The sequence below is a fragment of the Argopecten irradians genome, chromosome 14 (genome assembly GCF_041381155.1).
Source record: "Argopecten irradians isolate NY chromosome 14, Ai_NY, whole genome shotgun sequence".
NCBI lineage: Eukaryota > Metazoa > Mollusca > Bivalvia > Pectinida > Pectinidae > Argopecten > Argopecten irradians.
In genome coordinates, this window is record NC_091147.1 from 2,427,265 (window position 1) to 2,440,195 (window position 12,931).

At 41.5% G+C, this 12,931-nt stretch overlaps 1 protein-coding gene across 4 annotated transcripts in view; it reads right to left on the reverse strand.

Annotated features, from left to right (window-relative positions):
- LOC138306827 (uncharacterized) overlaps positions 1-12,931 on the reverse strand; it is a 60,308-nt gene that overhangs the window by 33,137 nt on the left and 14,240 nt on the right. For 2 of the 4 annotated variants that reach the window (XM_069247309.1, XM_069247308.1), the window contains exons 1-3: positions 9,817-9,873; positions 5,884-9,600; positions 4,013-4,105 (exon numbers count right to left, since the gene is read on the reverse strand). In XM_069247309.1, the coding sequence (XP_069103410.1) occupies positions 4,013-4,105; positions 5,884-9,600; positions 9,817-9,858 (3,852 nt within the window). In that variant the 5' untranslated portion in view covers positions 9,859-9,873. Of the gene's footprint in view, positions 1-4,012; positions 4,106-5,883; positions 9,601-9,790; positions 9,942-12,931 lie in introns of those variants that run through there. The other 2 variants (XM_069247311.1, XM_069247310.1) reach the window with 2 other exon arrangements.

The following is a 12,931-nucleotide window of genomic DNA, read 5'->3' on the forward strand; positions in this document are numbered from 1 at the left end:
CCTTATATGGATTTTCATTCATTTCTCGTTAAACATACAATAACTTCAAGTTAGATGAGAGTAAAAGTTTACATGACTAGATCAGTTATCGATTTCTTCTAATCAAATTACAAAATGTATGTTTTCAATTTGTGTTTGATCCTATCGCATTTGTATATCTATTTACAAATAAAGAGTGCTTATATAAACAGAATTTAATCATTTTTTTATAATACTGTCGTAATTGTGTACTTTGTTTTCACCATCCATGATCAATTACAGGTAACCGTCGTGATACATGCCCATACTTAGGTTCGTGCTTGTAAGTATAAACCTATATATACCTACCTCTCAGACACACTATGGGCTGTTGATGTTAGTGATGTATATTTATATTTTATCAAGTGCATCGCTTTCATATTGTCAAAGTTATGGCAAGGTTGACACAATGTACTATCACCAGATTTAATCAAAAGACATGACGAACAGACAAGTTTACAATTTTAAAAGAGTCGTGACGCCATTCTCCTACAGGGAACGGTCGTGTGTGTTAAACATTAAAAGTTATACCAAGATGTCCCCGAAGAGCAAGCGTCTCGTGCATCATCGAGACATCCAACATAAGTGTCAAGGTCAAACCTGGGTATACTTAGTACCAACTATGCTAAAATTGTAATTTATTGTCTTTTTTAAAGGAAATAAATCGAGTGTTGATCGTGCTGTGTACGTCTGTGTAATTGTAAAATAGCATTAGTAAGTCTTAACAACAGGAGAATATAGCCAAACGGAAGTCGTGAAAAATAAATGTGAAATTCATTCGGTGCAATTAAAATTTCAGAAAGTAATAAAATGGATTGCACTTTGAACTTGGAGACAATTTGTCTAATTGAAATGTTCAATATCTGCTGACATACACATAAATGAAACATTACGTTACGGTACAGATATTTAAATTGTGCACAATGGCGACGTATGTATAATGGTACGTGTATCTACAATGAATGTCTATATACACGAGCAGGTAAACATTGCCTATTTATGGAAATAATTAGTACCACGTGGTAGATATCACTTTACTTGTTAAATTGTCACGGATATGCCTCGATCTGTCACAGACGATATCGTCGTACAGTCATAATGAATAGCTGTAATACATGTCTTATGTCAAGCAACGTATATATGTCAGTCCCCACGCGTCTTTATCAACTATATCTAGAACGATATGTAAATAAGGCTAAAGTGTGAATGTCAAACCACGGGTTTACGACGCTAAAAAAAATACTTAGTATTTTTAGTTGTTTTTTTTTTGCGCGTCGTTAACCTGTGGGTAAACGATCGGGTTCTGGTGCCCGCAATTTCTCAATCAGGGAAATTATCAAAGATACCCCAACTAATGTTTCCAGCGTCAACACTAGGAATACGATCTACATAAATGTAAAGTGTGTACATAGATTTTGGCTTCTTTTATTTGCATCTATGTAAACTTTGAAACTATACGTGAAGTATTACTCATGGATGTCTATGTATAACAGAAGACCGTTATAATGTTCGGATTGTCGTTCTATTTCACACCGATATTACCTTCTATAACCCTGTTATCGACAGGCTAACGTTTATATAGGGTTAGGGTAAGGTTCAAATTCACACCGATATTACCTTCTATAACCCTGTTATCGACAGGCTAACGTTTATATAGGGTCAGGGTAAGGTTCAAATTCACACCAATATTACCTTCTATAACCCTGTTATCGACAGGCTAACGTTTATATAGGGTCAGGGTAAGGTTCAAATTCACACCGATATTACCTTCTATAACCCTGTTATCGACAGGCTAACGTTTATATAGGGTTAGGGTAAGGTTCAAATTCACACCGATATTACCTTCTATAACCCTGTTATCGACAGGCTAACGTTTATATAGGGTCAGGGTAAGGTTCAAATTCACACCAATATTACCTTCTATAACCCTGTTATCGACAGGCTAACGTTTATATAGGGTCAGGGTAAGGTTCAAATTCACACCGATATTACCTTCTATAACCCTGTTATCGACAGGCTAACGTTTATATAGGGTTAGGGTAAGGTTCAAATTCACACCGATATTACCTTCTATAACCCTGTTATCGACAGGCTAACGTTTATATAGGGTTAGGGTAAGGTTCAAATTCACACCGATATTACCTTCTATAACCCTGTTATCGACAGGCTAACGTTTATATAGGGTTAGGGTAAGGTTCAAATTCACACCAATATTACCTTCTATAACCCTGTTATCGACAGGCTAACGTTTATATAGGGTCAGGGTAAGGTTCAAATTCACACCGATATTACCTTCTATAACCCTGTTATCGACAGGCTAACGTTTATATAGGGTTAGGGTAAGGTTCAAATTCACACCAATATTACCTTCTATAACCCTGTTATCGACAGGCTAACGTTTATATAGGGTTAGGCCTAGGGTAAGGTTCAAATTCACACCGATATTACCTTCTATAACCCTGTTATCGACAGGCTAACGTTTATATAGGGTTAGGGTAAGGTTCAAATTCACACCAATATTACCTTCTATAACCCTGTTATCGACAGGCTAACGTTTATATAGGGTCAGGGTAAGGTTCAAATTCACACCGATATTACCTTCTATAACCCTGTTATCGACAGGCTAACGTTTATATAGGGTTAGGGTAAGGTTCAAATTCACACCAATATTACCTTCTATAACCCTGTTATCGACAGGCTAACATTTATATAGGGTTAGGGTAAGGTTCAAATTCACACCGATATTACCTTGTATAACCCTGTTATCGACAGGCTAACATTTATATAGGGTTAGGGTAAGGTTCAAATTCACACCGATATTACCTTCTATAACCCTGTTATCGACAGGCTTACATTTATATAGGGTTAGGGTAAGGTTCAAATTCACACCGATATTACCTTCTATAACCCTGTTATCGACAGGCTAACGTTTATATAGGGTTAGGGTAAGGTTCAAATCCACACCAATATTACCTTCTATAACCCTGTTATCGACAGGCTAACGTTTATATAGGGTCATGGTAAGGTTCAAATTCACACCAATATTACCTTCTATAACCCTGTTATCGACAGGCTAACGTTTATATAGGGTTAGGGTAAGGTTCAAATTCACACCAATATTACCTTGTATAACCCTGTTATCGACAGGCTAACGTTTATATAGGGTCAGGTTCAAATTCACACCGATATTACCTTCTATAACCCTGTTATCGACAGGCTAACGTTTATATAGGGTCAGGGTAAGGTTCAAATTCACACCGATATTACCTTCTATAACCCTGTTATCGACAGGCTAACGTTTATATAGGGTTAGGGTAAGGTTCAAATTCACACCGATATTACCTTCTATAACCCTGTTATCGACAGGCTAACGTTTATATAGGGTCAGGGTAAGGTTCAAATTCACACCGATATTACCTTCTATAACCCTATTATCGACAGGCTAACGTTTATATAGGGTCAGGGTAAGGTTCAAATTCACACCGATATTACCTTCTATAACCCTGTTATCGACAGGCTAACATTTATATAGGGTTAGGGTAAGGTTCAAATTCACACCGATATTACCTTCTATAACCCTGTTATCGACAGGCTAACATTTTATATAGGGTCAGGGTAAGGTTCAAATTCACACCGATATTACCTTCTATAACCCTGTTATCGACAGGCTAACGTTTATATAGGGTAAGGGTAAGGTTCAAATTCACACCGATATTACCTTCTATAACCCTGTTATCGACAGGCTAACGTTTATATAGGGTCAGGGTAAGGTTCAAATTCACACCGATATTACCTTCTATAACCCTGTTATCGACAGGCTAACGTTTATATAGGGTAAGGGTAAGGTTCAAATTCACACCGATATTACCTTCTATAACCCTGTTATCGACAGGCTAACGTTTATATAGGGTCAGGGTAAGGTTCAAATTCACACCGATATTACCTTCTATAACCCTGTTATCGACAGGCTAACGTTTATATAGGGGTCTCTTACCTTCAATTTGGTGTTGGATGGTTTTGTTGCTTTAGGGGATGCTGGGGGTTGGTCAGGTCGTTCTTCCATTTCTTCAAATCTTTTAATAGCTCTCTACAAACGATACACAATGTTTTTACCAAACTGTGCTAATGAATATTGTCACCATCTTTTCATATAAATACTGGCTTGGGTACATGTGCGCGAGTTTGTGAAACCGCGGCACCTTCGGGGAGTCTCCTTGTGACAACGTGTTTTCGGACAAGTGGTCAAATATAACTGTACCAAATACACCTGTACCAAATACAACTGTACAAAATACACCTGTGTACCAAATACAACTGTGACACAACTGTGACAAATACAACTCTACCAAATACACCTGTACCAAATACACCTTTATACCAAATACAACTGTGACAAATACAACTGTACCAAATACCAAATACAACTGTACGCCCTATCCAGCTGTCAAACCTAGTATGCTGTGTGAAACACGATCTACATCTTTGCTACATTAGATTGGATCGTAATTGTCTTAAAGGGGAATACGCAACAGAATAGATTCCAATGTGAAATACCAATGCCTTGTCTCTTCTGTAAATAAACCAACACTGTCGTTGGTTGGTCAGAGACCCCGCCCGGGTTTTATTTTTTGATAGGTAGATGTCTTACTACAGTAGCCACAGTCTCGTAAAATCACAAATTCACAACACGAGAAATCGTGTAGCTGCAATCTCGTAAAACCACAGAAACCAAACACGAGAAAGAGTTAATGACTTTCCCGAGCACAACACGCACAAGAGTACACCCCTTCTCAATCTTTAATGACCATCATTACCAAATAAAAGTTCATATGTCTTATAAACTTCTTATCAGATATCATATTTAGCGGCCCGCCAGACTCGTGACTTTTTGTTAGCCAAAGTACATAACTCGACTTTTTCTCGCGTTTTTCATTGGCTCGATCCCCAGACACTACTAAGCCACAGTCCAGGGACTATGGTTTCCCGCGGGACGATAATTTGGCGCGATTTTGGTTACAATGTACATACGTCACATTGACAAAAACTGTCGCTTTAGGACTATAGTGCCCCATCCCTCGACAACACTCTAAAACCATAGTGCACAATCCCTCGACAACACTTTAAGACCATAGTGCCCTATTCCTCGACAACTCTCTAAAACCATAGTGCACAATCCCTCGACAACACTTTAAGACCATAGTGCTCCATTCCTCGACAACACTCTAAGACCATAGTGCCCCATCCCTCGACAACACTTTAAGACCATAGTGCCCCATCTCTCGACAACATTTTAAGACCAAAGTGCCCCATCCCTCGACAACTCTTTTTAACAACAGTGTCCCATTCCTCGACGGCACTTTAAGACCATAGTGCCCCATCCCTCGACAACAATCTAAGACCATAGTGCCCCGTCTCTCGACAACATTTTAAGACCATAGTGCCCCATCCCTCGACAACTTTTTTAAACAACAGTGTCCCATTCCTCGACGGCACTTTAAGACCATAGTGCCCCATCCCTCGACAACAATCTAAGACCATAGTGCCCCATCTCTCGACAACACTTTAAGACCATAGTGCCCCATCCCTCGACAACAATCTAAGACCATAGTGCCCCATCTCTCGACAACACTTTAAGACCATAGTGCCCCATCCCTCGACAACACATAAGACCACAGAGCCCCATCCCTCGACAACTTTTTAAGACCACAGTGCCCCATCCCTCGACAACTTTTTAAGACCACAGTGCCCCATCTCTATACAACACTTTAAGACCACAGTGCTCCATCCCGTTACATACCGATAATGAATATAGGCCGATATTATAACAATTTAGAAATTTGTCGCTATTATCTTTAACATACTTACCAATAATGCTCTCTCTTCGCGGCCAAGGTTCGCCGGGTCATCGGTCAGGAGGTCATCTGTCTTGGCCTTGACCTTTGTCTCCGCCACGTAGCCATCAGAGTTGGCGATCTCCGCCAGAAGAGATCGTGGTCTGTCAGCCGAGGACGACCGACCCTTGTCGGCTGATGAAGACCGGCTATGGTCGGCGGACGATGACCGACTCTTGTCTGCCGAAACTGACCTAGATAAAGAAGACTTCCCACGTAATGAATCCTCTACACAATTGCTTAACGAACTTTCAGTTTTACATTCGTCTGTCTTTTCATCTGATATCTGCTTTTGCCGATGTAAACTTTTAAATATGTTCCGTGACCTTGAAAAGTTCGACATATCCTCCTTATCGAGCACTACAAGATCGTCGTCTAGAAAACGCTCGTCATACTTGATATCGCCAAACGTTTCAGCGACACTGGACGGTTTACGGTTGTCGGATTTGCTCGATTCGTTTTCACATTTAGTACGATCACACGACTCTGCTGATTCCGACTTGTGTTTCGGCTGAGATGTATTGTTACCGTGAACCATGGGCGACACATTGGCCACAGGAATGTTCTTGCTATATCCAGAAGTCCACTTACTGAACGAGTTACCTCCCATTATCGCATGGTCTGGTCGGCCCGGACGATTCTCGCCGTCACCATGGTTTTCCTCTGAATGACTGTCCAGTTTATCAATTAACCCACCTACGGAAAACCTTCGAATCATTGAGATCTTGGAGCTCTGATCTAGGCGCATGCGCTGTGAAGACGCGTCAGGAGGTTCTAGAGTTGGCGGCTCTCCTGTCAGAGGGGGTGCTATAGCAGGAGACAACTTCTGTTGGGGGCTCAAAGTGGGCATCTTAGGTGATTCCGGGAAAGTAGGAGAAGGATTCTGGATAGAGCTCTGATTGAGATGATCCGAGGAGGGATATTGTACTGGTTTAGGTCTAGGTGTGGAGACGGTGCTCACGATCTTCTTCAAACACTCGTCATTGTTGACGGCGTTCATGATAATCTGTTTCTTAGAATAAGGCCTTGGAGCTTTAACAACAATCACTGGCTCAGGAGGGGGAACTTCCTTGGTAGTCACCTGGCTGGACTGACTAACACTGTTAGAGGTTGTAGACGCACTTCCGGGAATAGCAATTGTGAGTGGGCATGCGTACCGATCAATCTCGGCCTCTTCCGGTTTTCGGACATCATGCCCATTGGTAACTTCTGTTTTGACTCTGTTTTCCTTTTCTGTTTTGATATCGCTTTGCAATATTTTCTCACTATTAAAACTAGTCCTGTGAACCGGAAGCTGTTTAGGTACAGAAAATGGTGTTTCCTGTTTGATACACACGACGGGATCCACCGGATCGGACGGCTTTTTAAGAACACCGCCAGACGGCACCACGTGGTCCGTCACAGGTCGGTGTGGGGGTTTGTTACCCAGGTTACTATCACAGACGTTAGAATTGGAATGAATGTATTGATTGTCGTTAGATGGCACCTTACATACACCGCTCGTGCCCTTGATTATGGACCTTTCGGCCGCACGAGACAGTGGAATCACAGGGGATGACATGGCACTATGCACGAGGGGACTCAGAGAGTGGGATAGATACATACTCCGGCCACCGGATGGGGAGCTACCACGTGACCCACTCTTTGAATGTGGCGGATGTTGACGAAGGGCAGAAGGCGAATGTCCTCTATAAGATGAAGGTGAACCACGCGACATAATACCCGGGGAACTCTCGCGCGAGTAGACCTGTCCGTTTCCGGCTGGGGAGTGGGGTTCCGTAAATGTATGTGTGGTAGGGGTTTGAAGTGATGAAAAACCTGAGCTCTGCTCAAGTCTTCGTGATGGGTCAGTCGCCATCATGGCTCGATGTTGTTTCGCTCTGTCGCTGTAGGTCTCCGGGTCGCCGTGAAACTGTTTAGGAGAATTTGTAGATATGGTACTATCCGGGCTACAGCGTTGTATACCTTCACAGTGAGGGGAATGTCTCCTGGACATGGTACCTCCGCTCATGTTATAATACTGGAGGTTGGTGGACGGACAGGGGGCGTTATTCCGTCCGGAATGATAACCTGGCGGAGCGGCGGGACCTGCGTGCACGATTCCGCCTGAATGACTAGCAGAGGTTACAGACAGACATGTGTAACCCGACTGGTGTCCAGCATTGGTGGAATAAGTAACATTTGTCTGCTTTTCTTGTGAACCTCTCTGTAGTTCATTTGAAAACCCGGAACAGTCCGTTGAGCTATGTTTGACAGTATAGGTTTGATTATGAGAGCCATGTGGCTCAGTCTGTTTTGTGTAACAGTGTTTACCCGTGTCGATGTTCTGAGAGGAGTTAGCTGCCCTTGAATTGTCATATGATGGATAGCTATGGAGATGTTGATCTGCCGTTACATCCAAGTTTCTCTGACGATGTGACGCGTATCCAGGAAGTGACGGAGATGTCTTTTCAGATGATTTAGTCTGTATGTACCTCTCTTGTGCGATATCGTCGCGTGTTTGACGTTGTGACTGCTGTCGCTGCATCTGTTGTTGTTTTTGTAGTTGTTGTTGGCGATGTTTGAGTTCTTGTTGGTAGAGGCTATTGTGGTCTTGCGGTTTTGTGTGACTGACTGACTTGTGTTGCTGTTCATGTTTTATATATTGTGGAAGTGGCTGGAACCCATGCTGTTGGTGCTGCTGCTGGTGTTGGTGGTGTTGCTGCTGTTGTTTGAACTTCTGTTGTTGATGTGAGAGCTGTTGCTGAGGTGGCATTTGATGTTTTATGGTTTGTTGTTGTTGCTGCTGCTGTGATGCCAGAGCTTGCTGCTGTTTTGTAAATTGTTGCTGCTGCTGCTGGTGTTTAGATAACATTTGTTGGTGTTGTTGGTGTCGTTGGTGGTGGTGTTGTTGGTGTTGTTGTTGCTGTGATAGATGTACTTGTTGTCCCATCTGTTTCCTTTGTTGAACCATTTGATGTTTCTGTGACAACAACTGTTGAGGCGATAGATCTTGCTGGGGTGGGTGTATGGCATGCTGACGTGATTTTATCTGTTGTAAATGTTGTTGATGTTGATGTTGTTGCTGCTGTTGAAGTTGTTGTTGATGCTGTTGCAGCTGAAGGTGTTGTTGATGCTGTTGTTGCTGTTGAAGTTGTTGTTGTTGATGATGTTGATGTTGTTGTTGCTGCTGCTGTTGTGTTTGTTGATAATAATTATACTGTTCCTGTATGGACGAAGGAGTAGATATTTTATCCAGTGGATATCCATTTTTTATCACGGATGGTTTCTCGTCGAAGTCACTACTACTATGCCTTTTATACAAGTCGCCTTTATTCCCACCGTCCACATATCCTGGTACACCTTGTTGGAAGGCTAAAGATCTATCTGCTAATTCTGGCGCCCCTGTCACACCTTGACATACTCTTTTAGAACCAGGAAACACACACAACTGTATATGATTCTCGTCCGTAGAATCCGCTGTTCTCTTTCTAGTTTTCAAAGATAAATCCAGAGGACTCTCGGCATTACGAGCTGGCTTAGATTGAACACTGAACACAGATAAATCTAGAGGAGCTGCGGCGATCATTTCCTCGAGCTGCTCCCCATCCAGGTGTTCCGGCAGCAGTAGCGTCCTCGGAGATTTTATTGTTCCGGAGGCGGCCCAGTCGCCACCTCCGGAAATGTTGTTGGTCTTTATTTCTTTAAACATCTGAAAGATCAAAAGAAAGATAATGTTAGAATGCGAGTACGAATAGCAACAAACATATGTTTATCATTAACTATCGTACACAAACCCGCATATACCAATCTCACACGTAAACAAAACGAACGTTCCTGGCGGGATTACGATTCATTTACACGGTAAAGTACAATTACGTAATAAATACAGAAATACACACTAATGTCGTGAGCTCGCCAGCTTTACCCTGGCTGCTTCCTGCACGGCGCTCAGCTGTTCGTCTGGCATATCGACGATTGTTGACTACTTATTTATATAGAGACAGCACGCACACAGCTGATAACTCATTATCATAGCTGTATCTGCGTCATGTCTTCGTGAAACAAGATATACACACGATTTAATATCTGCTCTTAAAAACAACTACTAGCATGTATGATACAACTGTTTACACACATACAATCAATACTGGGAAAACGTATGTAGAACATACAGATGGTAAGATGACTAGAGTCAAGATTTAGTGAGGTGCAGTAATGTCGGCTGTTACAAGATAGCAACATGCATGTGTAGGTTTATTTATACAATAACTATAACAGAATCTGACATAGATACGTTCTACACGCGTCGTCACATGGAATCAATAAATTTAACTAAAGACGCATTAAAGGTCTTCCATGTAACGATATTGATCTAGATAATTTAAAACCAAACATGTGACGCTGAGTTCAGTATGACAACGTGGGGCGCAGTGGTAAACGTGCCCGTCTCTCACAGCGATAGCTGAGACAGAGAGTAGTGCTATTATGTAACAATCAGAGAAAATGTGGACTAAAACATATCACGTAAATTCTAAGAAACGGTCGTCAGCCGAAGAACAATTTGGTTGGTCTGATAACGTGTTTCTAAACCATCGTCAGTTGTCCCTGTCGTAAGTCGGTGTTTTTAAATCGAGAACTCCAATTGTAATGCACGTGAGACGGCGATCTAATACACGAAACCCACGTGTATACGTTTCGGTGTGAAATTAGTGTACACCAATTTGTCACGAAGACACATTCCCACATAAATGTTTTAATCAACAACCATGTCGTCATTGGCAACACGTTCAGAAATACGCGATTCATATCACCATCTTCACAATGACATTCATATTCTACGTCATAACTGAATTCGCTTTAATTTGTTGTAGGCTCTTCGTGAGACGCTGTGACGCGAATAATCCACGTGATTTGTCCTCTGACAGAACGTTTTAATTGATGTATGTGCTTTTTTTCTTGAGGTAGAATAGTAAAGTGACAAATCATAACAATAATAAAAGGTCACGTGTGTAGAAAGAGGATACAACGACTGTGTGGGTGGCTATTAAGTGTACGTTATCCTACACTTACGACACAGGACTATATCTTTGTTGATGGGAGTGTATCTATATACGTAACTTTGTCGGAATCTCGCCCACACCTAACTCTGGGGACAACTTTTACAAGCTATTACAAGAACGTGTCGTGTATGCGCTATATATTCCATCTACCGCCGGAAGTGGGGCAGACTCGCTCGCGACATAGGTTTTAGATGTTAATTAAACAGAATATGTCCACCTTGTCAGCATGTCTATTTCCTACATATCAGCCATGAGATTTACTACACCATTCCGGAAGTGGATCACATGCGGACGAATAGATATCTCGGGTAATATGGACATCAAAGCCGACACCATGCCGGGCACATGTTTTCTGTAACACACGACCTCGTTCTGTAACTCGTAAGGAGCTCTCTGTAATGTTATCCGAGATAGTAGAAATTATACAAGTACAATGCACTTGACAAGCATTGCTTTGACTAATTCAGGATTAAGAGTATGTGATATCAGTCTGATTCCGACATCTTAACTTGTAAGACATTTACGACTTGATGAGAACTTTCAAATTGCAGATCATTGCTTTATCTTTCCCATAAACAGTTCCCGATGATTTTATAAATAGTTATAGAAGCGCGTACTAGGTGTTTTTTCGACTGCGCGTGGAGTTATTTAATACATCCAGAGTTCAAAAGCATCTTAAGCAAATATATATACATCTAAAACCCATTTATTATGTAATTTAGGAACACACGATCCCAAACAACAACAAAGCCCATGTAAACGGAGAAAGCATGGTTGAAAAATTGCTGAATTGATCCCCGATTGTAAGTTTATATCCCTAGGTATCGTGTTCGGCCACGGTAGTCTGTAACACACGGGATGGCCTTCAATCATTGATGGGGCACGCGATCTAACGTAAACATGATTCGATACCTGTTATCATTTTTTTCGCACAAAAATAAGTCGTCGGGGATGCGTTTTAATTTCATGTTAAATTGTAAATTTTGAAAATAAAATGCCACATAAGAATCGTACACTGTATGATAATGCAGCCAACATAAATACGTTACGTACTAGTAAGTGGGTTTACATTAGCCTCACCATCTCCCGTGTACAGAGAACAGTGACTGATGTAAACAAACTAACCTGACATGATTATTTCTACATTTACTTTGTCACAACAACGACTATAAGAATTACGACAGTTCGAGCAGTGCGTTATCGTATAACATATGTACTAGTACACACCCCGACTAGTCATGCTAGTCGGAAAACAATATTCGCCTAAGATCATACATCCCTCTGTCCATACATTATAGTAATGTACATATTGACAAACGTGTCTAATATCTATACACGTAATGACAGACAATATATCTCTATCTCGCCCGTTCCCTCAATTGTTTGTAGTTTGTAGCATTGGATTTTATGTAAAATCACGCGCTGACCGAGTTTTGTATTTTTCGGCCCGGATTGTAGTTACAACAGTACTGTCCCTGGTGAAGCTGTCCGTATTGTTTATTCACAATGGCCAGGTGTGCCCGTAGTGTTATCGGGTCTAGAGAAAAGGTCAAGTTTCACAATGTGAAGTGGCCAGTTATCCCGATAAAATAGCCATTTCCGGTCAACGACCTAAACCACGTGTAAACAGGGCTTTGCACTGACCGAATACTACCGATTTATACGTGTCCACGTGGAAGCCATACTTCACTATTTACTTCTGTCAGCCTTGTCGAACTGCCATCTATAAATCAGGCTTCATCAGCCTGGTAAATCCCTGCAGCCGTCGGATAGCCCGAGTAGCGCGGTGACTATTAGCTGCGGTTGTTCAACTCAACCTACTTTTTTTGTATAATTACTATAAATATGAATTTACAACCCAGAACATCTGTACTTATGGCGCAGGGTCCCCAAACATTCTCCTACGGTACATCACAGGGAAAGCGTTACAAATGAATTAAGGAAAATAACCGGTTTTGACTTCTGTAATGCTAATTTGAA